Source organism: Meles meles, chromosome 20 (genome assembly GCF_922984935.1).
Source record: "Meles meles chromosome 20, mMelMel3.1 paternal haplotype, whole genome shotgun sequence".
NCBI lineage: Eukaryota > Metazoa > Chordata > Mammalia > Carnivora > Mustelidae > Meles > Meles meles.
The window spans coordinates 840903-856240 of record NC_060085.1 but is presented as its reverse complement, the minus strand read 5'-3'; the positions used below and the strand labels follow the sequence as shown (position 1 = coordinate 856240).

Genomic DNA, 15338 nt, shown 5'->3' with positions numbered 1-15338 from the left:
AGGTCCTGGCCGGGGCCTCACGGCTGGCCTGTCAGCGGCACAGACCCCTGCTCTGCCCACGCTCGGGCCGCCCGTTGTGTTTTCCTGGCTGAGCCTCTACCACAGGGCCAGGGAGACCTGCTGTTCTCAGCCTGCCCCTCAGCGGGGACCCTCTCCCTAACCACTCTAGAATGAAAAACCTTCCAGTAGAACAAACACAGTGTCCGCAGCAGCATAATTCACAACAGCCGGAAAGCGGACGGACACCCCCAGTGCACACTCACACACAATGCGCACATCACTTGGCATCGTCCGTCCCCCGCGGGAACACGGTGCAGCCTCAGGAAGGGGGACCCTGACCCCTGCCATGACGCGGAGGGACCCCAAGGACACGGGGCTCAGGGAGAGGAACCAGACCCAGAAGGACCCGTCCCGCAGGCCCCCACTCCCAGGAGGTCCCCAGAGGAGTCCCGTCCCCACAGAGAGGAGAGGGTGGGAGCTGGTGCTGGGGCAGGGGTGGGGAGTCCGTGCGTGCTTCGTGGGGACAGAGTCTCTGTGTGGGGGATGGAAGGTTCTGGAGACGGAGGGCGGGGTGACGGCAGGAGGGGGCGTGTGCTCGGAGACCGTGAGGTGGTGAATTGATGTTGTGCTCACTAGAACAACCACCGATGAAGGACACATCAGCTTCCCCGTCCTCCCCCAAAAGAAATCACAGCGTTAGGAGCATAACAATTCCTCCAGTTTTCCAGATGGGCAAACTGAGGCTGTTTGCCCGGCAAGCGAAGGTCGGCCGTATGGCAAGGGGGCTTGGTGAGCTCCCTGACGCTCCCGCGCCGACCGTGCCAGCTTCCAGAGGCGGGGGTGGGCTCTCGAGCTAGCGCCTGGCCTGGCCGCCCACCGCATGCCGCCGGAGCCCCGCCCGGAGCCCCAGGCTCCAGGCCACAGGCTCGCTTTGCCTTGGTCTCTTCCTTCACTGACCTGAGATGACTCCCCAGACTCAGCACATTTCCTGGGAGAAATTCTGGGAAGCTTCTCTCAAAATACCTGTGCAGGTGGACTGGTGGCTGCTGAGCCCGCCCCAGCGGGAACACTCCAGGAGGACTCCCTGGGGAGGTCAGAGGGACCACGCGTGGGCCTCGTCTGTGGGCATGTGGGCAGCACATTCGCCCTTTCAGGAAGGCCCGGGAGTGGGAGTGGGAGACTCTGGGCCCCTTCCCGGCCTCCCGGCCTCTGGAATGCCGTGGACTCCTTCATGCCTGTGTTGGTGACCCGTCACCCCACCTGGCAGCTCCCTGGGGACAGCTGGGAGCGGAGCAGCCACCATACTCCGGAAACCCCGTGACTGCGGCCACGCACTGCCTCCAGACCAGCTCAGCACTGTGGGGGGGCTAGACTTGTCTCGCCGTCACCCCAGGACCAAACTTGGCCCTTGCCTTTCCCAGCCCTGTGTGCTCGCTGGCTCCTTCCAGAAGCACTGTCCTCTGCTGTCCTTCCAGACGCCACTCTGCAGCCTCCTCCCCGTCCTTCCTTCAACCTCCTCAGTACCCTTTGTGGCTGTTCTTCCTTGTCCCACTCCCAGGGCCAGCAGCGTGGGTCTCAGGCCCATGTCCCTTATCTTCACTCCCTTTTGGTGACATGGTGCAGACCAGCAGGACACTGAAGTGGGAGGTTTGTTTCTCTACCCTTATCTCCATCTGAGCTCTGCCAAAAACAGAGCCTGAAGCAAGGGTTTGGTGCAGAGCAGGAGGGCTGGGAAGGAAGGGGCATGGGGCAGTGTGGGCCCCGGGGAACGCCTGTGGGTCCCTAAGGAACTGTGCACAACATTCTTCAGGACTGTCTACCCAATGGGGGATAAGGGGAGCGTCAACCCCCTGGCTAAGTCAGGAGACACAGAGTGTTGGGCCCTTGGAGACTCACACAACCAGGGGGTGGCTGGGAGGTGGGGACCCAGGGGCAGGAAGTTCAAGAAGACTTCCAGGGGTGCCTGGGTGGCTCAGTGGGTTAAAGCCTCTGCCTTCAGCTCAGGTCATGATCCCAGGGTCCTGGGATCGAGCCCCGCATTGGGCTCTTTGCTCAGCAGGGAGCCTGCTTCCTCCTCTCTCTCTGCCTGCCTCTCTGCCTACTTGTGGTCTCTGTCGTCAAATAAATAAATAAAAATCTTAAAAAAAAAAAAAAAAGAAGAAGAAGACTTCCAGAACCAAAATCACATTCAACCAAAGGTACGCTGATTCGCTCCCATGGCCGTCCACCCCGACCTGCTCACTCACCCCAGTCCAGCCACCCTGGCCTCTCTGCCGGTCCAAGATCCCATACCAACCTCAGGGCCTTTGCACATGCCCTTCTCTCTGCTCATGATGCTCCCCATCCCCAAGTCTCCTCCCAGCCTCCATTTCTCCATGTCTCCAGTCTCCATTTCGAGGACCTAGGCAAGGGCCATCCTTGTCCAGGAGGCCACCTCCGCCCTGCAACTGCCTCTGCTGCCCCTCACAACCTGAATTATGTCGTTCCCTTGCAGGTCTGCTGGTTTCCATCCCACTAGGCTGGGCATGCCACATGCAGACACAGGTCTGTGCTTGTTGCTTCTGTGTTTCCCATAGGTGCTGACTTGCTGGGTGGCCTCACATAAGCCTGCAGAGAGGACCTCCTCAGCGTCCTGAGTGGGCGCCGCCACTCCAGGAGGGGCCCCTAATCTGACTCCTCTCCAGGGACACCGGCTGATGCTGGCAGAGCACAGGGCAGCGTGAGCATCACTCCGGCCGGATTTGCACATGACTAATCTGCATTTCATCTGCTTGGGCCTTTTTGCCAACTGTGAGAAAAATAGCTCAATGTCATGGGAGATCCTGGAACAGAAACAAGGAAATTAGCTAAAAACACACACGGTAAAATCCATATAAAACTTGGAGTTTGGGGGCGCCTGGGTGGCTCAGTGGGTTAAGCCGCTGCCTTCGGCTCAGGTCATGAGCTCAGGGTCCTGGGATCGAGCCCCGCATCGGGCTCTCTGCTCAGCGGGGAGCCTGCTTCCTCCTCTCTCTCTGCCTGCCTCTCTGCCTGCTCGTGATCTCTCTCTCTCTCTCTGTCAAATTTAAAAAAAACTCGGAGTTTGGTTGGTATTACTATAGTAATGGCTAATATTATTAATATTATTACTATAGCAATGGCTAATATTAATATTATTATTATAGTAATGGCTAATATTAATATTATTACTATAGTAATGGCTAATATTATTAATTAGTAACAGTAATGTGCCAATATCAATTCCTGAGTTGTGATAAAAAGTATTTGTTTCCTAGTGCTATTGTAACAAATCACCACAAATATTGGTATATTAAAAAAAAAAGTCACCCATTTATCAACCTAATGTTGTGAAGTCAGGAGTCCTAAAACCCCAGCGTGGGCAGGGCTGGTCCCCCCCGAGCCCCAGGGAGTCCCGGCTCCTGCCCTTCCCTGGCCTGCAGCCCCCTCCATCCTCCCCGCCAGCAGCGCGGGGTCCGCCCGCCTCCGGGACCCCCGCCCTCTGCCTCCCTCTCGTGAGGACCTGGGGAAGACGCCGGGTGGCCCAGGAACCCAGGGTCACCCCCAGCTCGGGGCCCTGACAAGGTCCCCTCTGCTGCTCCCAGGACAAGGATCTGGACATCTTGGTGGGCGCAGATGACTCCACTAGCAACCAAGGGTAGTTGGAAACTCTCTAAGATCTTTGCAACTTTCTGTAAATCTAAAATTATTCCAAAATAAAATTTTTCTTTAAAAAATCAGAATTAGAAGGTCCTTACAAGAAATTCACATAGAGGGGCGCCTGGGTGGCTCAGTGGGTTAAAGCCTCTGCCTTCGGCTCAGGTCATGATCTCAGGGTCCTGGGATCGAGCCCCGCATCGGGCTCTCTGCTCAGCAGGGAGCCTGCTTCCTCCTCTCTCTGCCTGCCTCTCTGCCTACTTGCGATCTCTGCCTGTCAAATAAATAAATAAAATCTTAAAAAAAAGAAATTCACATAGAACCTATAAGGCAGTCGGTTGGTCCCCCCAGGACCCTCGTGGGCAACACGAGGGGTGTCCCCTGCACTTCCCGTCTGACTTTACAGAACACACATCCGTCTCTGTATACATGGCACCATGTCACGCCGAACTTTCTTGACGTTTCCACCTGACCGTGTACCTGAGATGACCTGCGTGTGCAGGGAGCCCCCGCCCCGCCCCTGTCTGCTCCCAGCCTTGCCCCTTTCCCCCCCAGCCCCGCCCTGCCCTCACCTGGGCCTCCAGCCACCTGGCCTTTGCCCAAGCTGTGTCCCCTGCCCCCCTTCTGAGAAGGGCCTGTCCCTCACACCCTCTCCTCGCCGCTCCCCTCCTCCCCTGGGTCCTGCCTGGAGCATCCCCAACTCGGGCAGGAGCCCCCAACTCCCTCCACAAAGGAACTCAGACGGCCATTCAGATGTGGGGGAGAAGCCTTCCAGGCCCTCCGGGTCCCGGGGGTCCTCAGTGTCGCTCCGAAGTGGGAGTGAGGATTCCTCTGTGGGCAGCTCCAGAGACCCCGGGTTCTGGGACGGGGGTCAGAGCCCCCCACCCCAATCCGGTCTCCTCAGGAGGCTGAAGTATCCCGAGGACCACGCGGCCAGGCCTGAGGCATCACAGGACCCGCAGGGAGTTGGGGGTTGGGGGGGACACGCGGAGGCCACGGGATCTCCTCGTGGGTGTTCCCTGAGCCCCAAGGACGCAAGACCACAGAGGCGGCAGGAGCCCAGCTGACGGCGCATCCACAGGGACCGCGTGGACGGGTGCCCCCTCAGGGACGGTCCGGGCTGGAGCTCAGAGTGGGGGACCACACTGACCCCCTGTCCGGCGTCTAAGCCAGGGCCCAGGAGGGTGGGGGAGGGGCCGAGATGCTGCCGCACTTGCAGAGGGACCCTCCTGCGCGCCCTCCGCCTGCGCACGTCTCCCAGCTGAGCGCTCCGCCTCCTTCTCCGCGAGTCCGCTGAGTCCAGCTCGGCTGCGGCCAGCGGCCAGGGGACAGGGCAGGAGACGGGGGCCCGAGGGGGGGGCAGGGCCCGGGGCACCAGACCTTCCCCCCATTCCCATTTGCCACGACAAGCTGTCCCCCCCCCCCTCCCCCCCCCCCCGCGCTAGGACCCCATGCAGGCCGCAGCGCCTGCTGGATGCACTTTCCACAGCACTCACGCCTGCCGTAGTTTACTCACTGCACTGCACAGTGCCTGCTGGATGCACGCCCTGCAGGCCGCAGCGCCTGCTGCATACCCTCCTGGCAGTGTGCAGTGACTCTGCAGGCCGCAGCGCCTGCCCGACGCACTCCTTGGAAGGCTCAGCCCCTGCAGGGCGCAGCGTCCACTGTGTACACGCCCTGCCGAGGTGAGCGTCTGCTGACGCATCTGTGTGCTTGCTGTTTGCACTCCCTGCAGAGCTCTTTGGACGGGACTCCCGCGGCGGAGGGAAGGAGATTGTCCACTTGGTGGCGCCCCTGAGCCAAGCCTGATTTCCTTCCGATGCCCCCCCAGGCCCCAGGCCCCCGCCAGGACACAGTTGGTGCTCAGCACGTGCTGCCTCGCCCTCCCGCCTGCTGCCTTTCTCAGCCTCTGTCCAACCAGGCTTCCCCTCATCGAGGTCCCGGGCCGCCTCTGCCAATGCCCACCACCGGCGCGCTCTCCCTCCTCCCCGAAGCCCAACCTCCCGGGGCCTCTGGGACCCCACGCACTGGGCCCCCACCCCCACCGCTGGTGCCGGGTCCCCACTCCCTCCACGCTCACACTCCACTCCGAACACCCCCGCGCGGCGGGACACCCACCGTCTCTGTCCACCAGACACGGCCCTGCTCTCCCAGCCTCTCCCCGCGGCCCACCAACGTCTCACCGCAGACCCCCCCAGGAGCGACCTGCGGATGCGCCCTCCCACGCGGGCCCTCCGCCGCCCTTCCAGCAGCTCGGGCTGCCCAGCTGCCTCCTACCACACAGGCCCAAGGCCACCCCCCATGGAGGTCCTACGTGCTCTGCTCCCCAACGGCCGGGGAGCCGCCGGGGCTCCTTGCCCCCCAACTCCAGAGGGTATCCCCCAGGATGGTGCCGCCTCTTCACTGCCTTCCTGGCCCCCCACCCCTGGCAGCCAGGTGTGGCTTTCCCACCTCCCATGGCTCCCACTCCTCGGCCTGTTCCCGCTCTGACCCCAACACTGCCCCCCACCCTGACCCCCTGACTGTCTCTTACCCTCACCTCTGGGGCTTCACCTTCCTCCTGGTGGCGATCGCCTCTTCGGCGAGGACCTTGCTGACCCCCAGCCCTGTCTGCGGTGGGCCTGGGCGACTGCCTCTGAGTGTCCCCATCGAAAGGGCCTCTCCCCGGGCTGCCTCCCCCAGCCTGGTGAGCGTCTTCACCGCTGTCCTTGCACACAGTAGGTGCTCAGTAAAGTCTGTGTGCCTCAGTGGCACTGAGGGGCCTTCCCCTGAGCTGCTCTGGGCGGGAAGGCAGACAGAGCTGGACTGGTAACCCTCTCCCCGCGGTCTGGGCTGGACAACCCTCAGCGGGCTTCCAGGAGGATTAGGCCGTCCGCTGACCTAATGACCAGAGGAGCAGTCCACGCCTCGTCCCCTGTGTCCCCATCCCTTCGGCCCGGCCGTCAGGGAGCCCTCACCGTGGGCAGCAAGGAGCCGGGCGCGGGGTGGGGAGAGCAGAAGGTGCCTCCTGCTTGCCCGCGTGGGCAGGGGCCCGCGGCTCAGAAGCCAAGCTGGGAAGTGTGGGTCGCTGGGGAGCCCTGCCCACCCCTCTGCCTGGGCCGGGAAATTGACATCCGAGGGAGAGGGATCCTCTGCGCCCTGGTCTGGCCACAAAGCCGCTGCTCGCAGCCCGTGTCAGGCAGGGAGTGTGGGAGGCAGGGTGGGGCTTGGCCTCCAGTGACAGCAGTGCCCCGGAATGCTCCTGGCAGGGGTGGAAGGGGGGGGTCTCCGCCCCACCCAGCCTCTGCAGCTGAGCCTCTCCCAGTGCGCTGGGGCCCTGCTCCGGGGGTGGCCGGGACCTGGAGGGGGAACCCCAGGGCTACAACCCAGGCGAGAGGGGTTCCTCAGTAGGATGACCTTGCGGGCGGGCTGGGGGAAAGACCAGGGGAGAGGGCTGCTGGCCGGAAAGGGGACCCTCGCGGGGAGGCTATCTGGGCGTCGGTGGAAAGGACGCAGCGGCCCGGCCTCCCGGAAAACCATGGCAGGGCCACCTCGGTTCTCCCACATTCCCTGGCCCTGAGCGCCGGAGCCCGGAATAGCAGCCCTGGGGTGGGGAGTAGGGGCGGCCAGTTCCCGCACGGCTCCCCCGCCCTGGGCTTTCCAAGGTCACGGGGATACGGAGGCTGGAACACCAGGCCGCGGCTCCTGGGGACCGGGAGCGCGCGGGGCAGTCCCCTGCCATAGACCCGCGCCGAGGCGCGCAACGGCCGCGCGAGGGCGCACGGGGCTACCGTCCCCGCGGACCCCGGCCTGGGCGCGCCCTGGGAGGCTTGGTGGGAGGGGCTGCCCCTGGCTCCCCCACCCCCTGGCTCCCCCCGCCCTCCCCGCGGGCCCCGCCGCTTCCGCTCGTGCTGGGGCCGCCCGGGGAACCAGGACGTGCTGCCGGGGCTCTACGTAGCCGGTAAGTCCCTCTGCTTATCCTCCCACTATCCCGGTCCGCGCCTCCTCCCCGTCCCGGGGCCCGGTCCGCCTAGGGGCTGGCCTGGCAGCAGTCCCCAGGGTGGGAGAAAGCTCATCACCACTTCCTCCTGGGGAAACTGAGGCCTAAGAGGCGTGGCTCGCCCTGGGATCCCTCTTGCCGTCAGGAGGGCCGCCAGAACGAGGTGCGACTGCGCGTCCGGAAGGTCTCCGGGAGCGGAAGGATGGTGCTTCTAAGCCCTCTGTCCCCCCCACCTAGACCCCCACCCCTCAAGCCAGCGCGGAGTGTGGGGGGGAAAGACTGGGTGTCAGAAGGCCAAGCCCTCTCGCCCTCCAGACACCTTCTTCCCAGCGGGCTAGGGCTCTGGGTTCAGAGAGGCGCAGAGACGCAGCTGCTGCAGGGCTCCGGGCAGAGGAGGGGACCTGCCCAGTGGTCCCCAAGGTTCTCAGTCCCTGGAGCCACCGTGGACCCCAGACCCTGATGTCCCAGGCAGGATGTCAGAGCCAGGGCCTGAGAACCAGGGAAACTGGGGCTCCAGGGGGCCCAAAGGCTCCGCTGGTACAGGACCCGTGCCCAGGACCTCGGGACTGGAGACCTCCAGCTTGTCCTTCGCGTCTTCTCGGCTCTGCTGACCGCCAGGCAGCCTGGCTGTGGCCTGAGAAAGGACTCACAAGGTGGCCACTCCCCCCCCCTTTGTCCGGCAATGTCACGGTCATGAGGGTACAGACGGCAAGTGATTTCATCCTTCCCCGAACAGATGGGGAAACTGAGGCCCGGGGGGGCAAAGTCTGCCCCCCCAGATGCCTCCCTCTTTTCCTGCGCCATCCTCATCAGCGGCCCCTTTCCCTCTGCAGGCCGCCCTTGGTGGGGCCCACAGCGTCTGCACATGAGGTCACGAGTCGGCGACTGGACTGGGGCCAGGTCACCCCCCTTGTTATCCCTCAATCCAGGGGCTCCCTGCTGCTGCGGGTCTGGGAGCTGAGGTGGCCCTGGAGGCCCAGGTCCAGCTTCTGCCAGGGACTCGGGCCCTGACCCGGTCCCCACCAGCCGCACCTCTGCAAAGTCCCTCGTAGAGCCCTGGACTGAGTCCAGCTGGTCCTCCTGGCACGGATGGGGAAACTGAGGCCCAGGGACGTGGAGTGGCCGGCCCTTGGCCACACAGGGAGGTAGAAACGATGATGGTGGGGTGAGCGGTGATGGGCCCCGACCCTGGAGACACCCATGCTCTGTCCTGGAATGAGCGAACACAGATCGAGCACCTACTGTGTACATTAACAGACGGCACAGTCAGTAAGAATAAGCGATGATATTCTCTGAGCTCGGCCTCTCCACGACCAGGCTCTGTGTCTCCCGTCTTTCTTCCCTGATTCGATGGACCCCTGCAACTTTTCTGTAACGGGGGCTCTGCTGTTACCCTACTTTTCAGAGACGAGAACAGAAGCCCGGAGAGGTTAAGTTATTGCCCCAAATCACACAGCCCGTTGGGGCCGAGCTGGGGTTCAGACCCTGACCTGCTGGCGCCCCCACGGCAGCGCCCTCCGTGCCCCCCCACGCCCCGCCCCCTCCAGAACCTCCTTCTGCTGTGGACCTTCCTGAACTGTGGTTTAGGAGGCGGTGCTCAGGTGAGCGGGGGCATTCCAGGCAGCCAGTGGACTTAGAGACCTGGCCGTGGTCTGGGGGCCACCAGGCTCCTCTCCAGGCTGATGGTGCCTCTCCCTCCCCAAGTAGGGTCCAGGTGAGTGGACCCCGTGGGGTTCCTGGAGTCGCTGTTCCAGCTCCTGTGGGCAGGGTCTCTCCGTGCGCAGCAGGCGCTGCGTCTGGTGAGCGCCCAGCTGGGGTTTGACCGGTGGGGTGGGGTGAGGGGGGGTGTCCCGCCCCACTCCCGGCCGCGCCCTCAGCCTGCCCACACATGCTGTGCCTTTTAATCCCAATGATCCAACTGGAATGTGGGTGGGGTTGGCCAGGCCAAAGGGGGGGTCGGGCCGGTTCTGGAGAGAAGGTTACTGGGGGTCCTGAGCACACTCTGGCCATCTTGCTCCTTGTAGGTTCCCTGGGGAAGAGCCGTGCTGGGGAGACTCCCACGAGTACCGTCTCTGCCGTTTGCCAGTGAGTGGTGTCTGCCTCCCAGACCCTTAGCTGGGCCTCGAAGACCTTCCGTCTCCCGGGTTGGGCCCCCAGATACACTTGCCACCCTGCCAGGTTCTCTAGGCTGTCCTGGGGCTCTCCCAGCCTCGGACCTCTGTTTGTCCTCAGGACTGTCCCCTAGGGGCCATTCCCTTCCGAGACCTCCAGTGTGCCGTCTACAATGCTCACCCTGTCCTTGGCACCCAGAAGACTTACCAGTGGGTGCCCTTCTATGGTGGTGAGTCACCTTCCCTCCTGTTGGTCCAGAAGAGGCAGGGGGAGCTGGCAGGGAGAAGGGGCTGCTAAGAAAGCAAAAGGCCTGGAGGACTGCGGGAAGAGAACATGAGCGCTGGGGCTTTGAAGGGCATGTAGGAGTTCAAGCGACGCGGGGGTAGGGGGAGCAACGTGACCTGTGAAACAGGAGCAGGGGAGGCAGGGTCTGTCCTGCTCAGCATCGAGCGCCAGGCTGAGGATTTGCCTGGAGCTGTACCCAGAGGCCAAGGGTTCTCCAGCTTAGCCCGTAGCAGGAGATGTTCCTGCATTTAGCTGATGCAGCAAGTTACGTAACTGTGTGCCCGGGGCAGCGTGCCTCCAGATTTAAGGGAAACAGCAGCTTTAGACATAGTGGAAGCAGACACAGATATGGAGAACGTTCCATCTGTCGAACTCTGGGTTTTTTTGGGGGGGGTTCCCCTAAGAATTAGAGGAAATTTGCCGTGATCCCACCCCTGCAGAGGCCTGCCAAGGCCAGTTCAGGCTCTGTCCTGGGCAGGGTCTGCCAGCCAGGCTCAGGGCGGGGCAGGAGCCCAGGAAGAGCAGGGATCAGGGCTACCCATTTGGCCCCACTGCCAGGCAGAGGGTGAAACTGAGTCCTGGGGAGGGCCAGCGACACACCCAGGCTACACAGAATTCGGTCCGCACTGAACGCTTTCTGTTGGGCACATGCTGGGTGCAGGACCCAGTGCTGAGTGGCCTCTGCCCACGGCTGTACCCGAGAGCCTGGAACAGTGTTGGGAAGGTCGTAGGTGCTCTGTGTTTGTGGAACTAAAGAATGAATGAAGAATGGGTAAGGGTGTTAGCAGTGGATAACACGAGGGACCCCCTGACCCGAGGGCTTCCCCTGAATGAATGAGCGCGCGGGACGTCAGAATGCTTGTCCGGGGCGGCCCCGGGGGGCTGGGGGAGGAATGCCTAGGTTCGCGCCCTGGCTCTGCCTCAGCCTCCGTGTGCGGCTTTGGCTGAATCTCTGGGCCTCACTGCCTGAGGAGGAGGAGGCCGGGACTCCGACCGCGACCGTGGCACGAGGTGCTCCACGGGCCCCGCATTCCTCCCGCCCCCAGCGCCCAACCAGTGCGACCTCAACTGCCTGGCCGAGGGCCACGCCTTCTACCACAGCTTTGGCCGCGTCCTGGACGGCACGCCCTGCAGCCCGGGGACGCAGGGGCTCTGCGTGGCTGGCCGCTGCCTCGTAAGGCCTCGCGGGACCCCGCAAAGACCCCTCTCACATCCCAGCCCTGACCTCGACCCCATCCCGTTCAGTCCCAGGTCCCTCCCTCTTCACTAATCCCCGCCCCCTCCCAGGTCCCGCCCACCCTAGGCTCCGGAGCCCGCCCCTTTACCCCGGGCCCCGCCCCCAGGACGGACCCCGCCCCCAGGACGGACCCCGCCCCCAGGACGGACCCCGCCCCCAGGACGGACCCCGCCCCCAGGACGGACCCCGCCCCCAGGACGGACCCCGCCCCCAGGACGGACGGGGGCAGGGGGCTGTGGCTGAAGCCGCGCTCGCCGTCTCCGTCCCCGTAGAGCGTCGGCTGTGACGGTTTGCTGGGCTCGGACGCCCGCGAAGACCACTGCGGCCGCTGCGGCGGCGCCAACGAGTCGTGCCTTCTGGTGCAGCGCGTGTTCCGAGACTCCGGTGACCGCCCGCGCCGTCCTCCCCGCTAACCAGAGCGGTCCCTTTAACGCGCCTCGGGCCGGAAGCGAAGTCCCGAGCTGATTGGGCAGTCTGTGGCCCAGCCCCCCTCTCACTCTTCATTCTGATTGGTTATTCCCAGATGGCTCCGCCCTTCCCGGAGCGGACGGGGTTCTAACCCTTTCCCTGCTGTACTTAAGCGAGAATAACCCTAACTCCAAAAGTTAACCCATCGTTTGGGGTTGCCAGGACCCCCTGGTACCTTCTTGCCGCAGTATCGCATTTAATCCTCAAATCGTCCCTCGAATACGCTCCCACCTGCGCCCCAACCCCCTCCTTTCCTCCCACCCAGGTGCCTTTGCCGGGTACTGGAACGTGACCCTGATCCCCGAGGGTGCCAGACACATCCGTGTAGCCCACCGGAGCCGCAACCACCTGGGTATCGCGGGGTCCAAGGGGGGAAGCGCCCTGTTGGCCGTCTGGGAGCAGCGGGGGTAGCCTGAGGCGGGGGCGGAGGACGCAGGGGGTCGGGAGGCGGACGGGGCCGGTCCGGGAGCCCGACGGGGCCGGTCCGGGAGCCCGGGCTGACCTTTCCCTTGCAGCGCTGATGGGGGGCGACGGGCGCTACGTGCTCAACGGGAACTGGGCGGTCAGTCCACCCGGGACCTACGAGGCGGCGGGCACCCGTGTGGTCTACACCCGCGAGGCAGGGCCAGAGGAGATGCTGAGCGCGGCTGGGCCCACCTCCCAAGATCTGCTCCTGCAGGTGCGGGCCAACCTCCGCGGTGGCGTGGGGAGATGCGGGGGTTGGTTGGGTTACAGGAGGGGGCGGGGGGGCGGCGTGGGGAGATGCGGGGGTTGGTTGGGTTACAGGAGGGGGCGGGGGGGGGGGTGCGGAGAGGGGAAGCCCAGCCGCGAGGTCCTAGTGTGGCACCCCTCCAGGTTCTCCTGCAGGAGCCCAACCCCGGCATCGAGTTCGAGTTCTGGCTCCCTCGGGAGCGCTACAGCCCCTTCCAGGCCCAGGCGCAGGCCTTGGGCTGGTCTCTGCGGCAGCAGCAGCCTCGGCAGGCAGACGGGCAGCCCTCTGAGTCCCCAGCTGCGGCCGCTACTGTTGTCCCACGGATCCCAACCCCCGCCCCAGGTGAGGCGCCCGCCAGGGAGGGAGCAAGCAGGGAGGGGAGGCCTGTGCCCCTTACGTCCCCCCCACCCCACCGCAGACCACTGCACACCCTGCCCTGACACCCGAGGTCGCGCCCACCGGCTGCTTCACTATTGCGGGAGTGACTTCGGTGAGAGACCCCTCGCCCCAACCCTCACCTGCCTCCTAACTGACCCGAACTTGACCTGTCTTGCTCACCCTTGACTGCTGACTTTACCCTTGACTCCCTGACCTGACTCCAACTTGACTCCTTCTGACCCTTTGCCCTAATCTGCCCTTTGACTTCTCATTGATCCCTGACCTCTCCTGACCCAGCCCCTCCCGGCCCCATCCCACCCCAGCTCCTTTCTCTGGCAGTGGGGTGTGGGTGGACGGGCGCCCGGGACAGAGCGGCCGCCAGCCTCCGCATGGCCCTGCCCGCAGTGTTCAGGGCCCGAGTGCTGAGCCGCCGGCATCAGGCCCAGGAGACCCGCTACGAGGTTCAAGTGCAGCTCGTCTACAAGTACCGCTCGCCGCTGCAAGCCCTTGAGTACGTGTGGGCCCTGGGTCGCTGCCCCTGCCCCCGGCTGGCCCTCGACCGCGAGTACCTGCTGGCGGCCCAGCGCCTCATCAGCCCGGATGGCACTCAGGACCGACTACTGCTGCCCCACACGGGCTATGCCCGGGCCTGGAGCCCTGCAGAGGACAGCCGTGTGCGCCTGGCCACGCGCCACTGCCCCAGCTGAGCCCCTCGACGAGGCCCCTGCCACGTGCCGCAAGAAAGACACGCCGGACCAGGAAGCCAGGAGATATCTTACACCTCGAAACTGTGTGTCTGCTTTGATTCCCTTTGCCTCACACTCACGTTCTGAGAGACACTGTCACAAACAAGCAAGGCCCAAAGGAAGACATTGTAATACATGTTTCCCCTCTTGCCCTTGCTACCAGGAAGCTCACGGCTGTTTAACGACCTGATGCCCTGTGCTTTCTCTTCGCACGGACACACACAGGCTGTGTATGGTCAAAGAGGCTCTAACGAAACAGGCCCACTCCCCAGAAGACATGCCTGACAAAACTATAAAGTCCCCACTTCCCGCTTTCCTGGCTACCAGCAAGTCCAGAGATAATCTTGAGGGCCTTAGTAGGTCTGGCTGGGTTTCTTTCTCTCCTTCCCTCTTTCTCTTTTAAAGCTTTTATTTTTTAAGCTTTTATTTATTTATCTTTGAAAATGATTTTGACAGAGAGAAAGCACAAGCAGGCAGAGAGGCAGGCAGAGAGAGAGGAGGAAGCAGGCTCCCCGCGGAGCAGAGAGCCCGATGTGGGGCTCGATCCCAGGACCCTGAGACCATGACCTGAGCCAAAGGCAGAGGCTCAACCCGCGGAGCCCCCCAGGCGCCCGAGGCTTTCATTTATTTCACAAGCCTCTGCACCCAGCGTGGGGTCCAAACCCACAGCCTGGAGGTCAAGAGCCCCACGCTCCACAGACTCAGCCGGCCGGGAGCCCCCGGCCGGGTTCCTTTCAGGCCACACCGCTGTCCATCCCGCTTGTTTGTATTTAATTTTTCAAGGCGCCCTGGTTAAGCCTACTGGGCCGCAGACACCCCAGGATGTCCCCGTACCCAGACCCACAGCTGCGCTTGTCCCTGTGTGTACCCCAGCCCCGCCCTCCTCCCGGTCCACGCCCCCTTGGAGGCCATGCCCTCCTCGCGCGCCATCCCGGGCAGCTCCCCAGGAGAGGAGGCCGGGACAGCTCTCGGCCTGTCCCCTACTGTCACGCGTCCTCCTGGGGATTTGCTGCTCCTCTACTCTTCTGGGGCCAGGAGGGCGGACCTCGCTCCTGTGTGCATTGAGGGTACCTGGGGGGTGTCACTCAGCAAACCTTCTCCTTGGCCTCCCTGGAAGGGCCCCCCTTTCCCTTCCCGGCCTGCTGGGACGGCTCCCACGCTGCCATTTGGGCCAGTCTAACTCCTGTACCGTCCATGGTTGTGTTTTCCTCCGAGACGAGGGCTGCTCTACTGGGAGGTCTCAGGTTCAGCCCCCACCGACCTTGCAGGTGACCTGCAGCCAGACCTGGCCCCTCTCTGGGCCTCAGTTTCCCCATCTGAGCGTATCTTTCCAGCCCCTCGCAGCTCTGAGCATGGGCACCATGCTCTTCCTGCTCCGCCCAGTCCCTGCACCCCGGTCCCTGCACCCCGGCCTCTCCGTCCAGGCCTGGCCCTGGTGCTGAAGGTGGGGCACCCCTCCAGTCCCTCCACGGAAAAGCAGGGCCCAGTTCTGGAGGCGGCGCGGTGTCCGGGCGACCCCTGGTGGCAAGATGGGACAGGACGGGATTCAAGGCTCCTGGAATTGCGTGCCGCCCCCAAGGGCCCCACGCCTGCCGCCCACCGGGGCCCACTTCTCTCCTGGGTGCTTGCCTTCCTCAGGAACACCTCCTCCCACACACCCGCCTCCTCACACGGCACCCACGCCCAGGGTGCCCCTGTGCCGCGCTGCTGTCCTGTGGGTGTGTTGGGGTGTGGGGTCCGCGGGGCAGCCCTGCCAGGAGCTCCCAA

At 63.8% G+C, this 15338-nt stretch overlaps 1 protein-coding gene across 4 annotated transcripts; it reads left to right on the top strand.

Annotated features, from left to right (window-relative positions):
* Window positions 1-7488: 7488 nt before the first annotated feature.
* ADAMTSL5 (ADAMTS like 5) lies at window positions 7489-14051 on the top strand. Of its 4 annotated transcripts, none has more exons than XM_045990853.1 (13): window positions 7489-7594; window positions 8467-8533; window positions 9039-9234; window positions 9341-9432; window positions 9658-9718; window positions 9866-9974; window positions 11077-11204; window positions 11540-11651; window positions 12001-12087; window positions 12251-12414; window positions 12591-12789; window positions 12866-12937; window positions 13231-14051. In XM_045990853.1, exons 2-13 carry the CDS (start codon window positions 8499-8501, stop codon window positions 13530-13532), a joined length of 1557 nt encoding a protein of 518 aa, XP_045846809.1. In that variant the 5' UTR covers window positions 7489-7594; window positions 8467-8498; the 3' UTR covers window positions 13533-14051. The 4 variants fall into 4 exon arrangements, with proteins under 4 accessions (XP_045846809.1, XP_045846808.1, XP_045846807.1 ...); XM_045990852.1 differs by having other exon boundaries at window positions 7529-7594; window positions 8467-8778; window positions 13231-14050; XM_045990851.1 differs by lacking the exon at window positions 7489-7594 and adding an exon at window positions 7629-8286 and having other exon boundaries at window positions 8467-8778; window positions 13231-14050.
* The last annotated feature ends 1287 nt before the right edge of the window (window positions 14052-15338 follow it).

What these genes read in the sequence shown, in the direction of transcription:
- ADAMTSL5 (XM_045990852.1), top strand. Translation starts at nt 8,723, where the DNA reads ATGGGGAAACTGAGGCCCAGGGACGTGGAGTGGCCGGCCCTTGGCCAC. An exon ending in CGCAGCAGGCGCTGCGTCTG is followed by an intron (nt 9,433 to 9,657) that starts GTGAGCGCCCAG and finishes TGCTCCTTGTAG; the next exon opens with GTTCCCTGGGGAAGAGCCGT. An exon ending in ACCGTCTCTGCCGTTTGCCA is followed by an intron (nt 9,719 to 9,865) that starts GTGAGTGGTGTC and finishes GTTTGTCCTCAG; the next exon opens with GACTGTCCCCTAGGGGCCAT.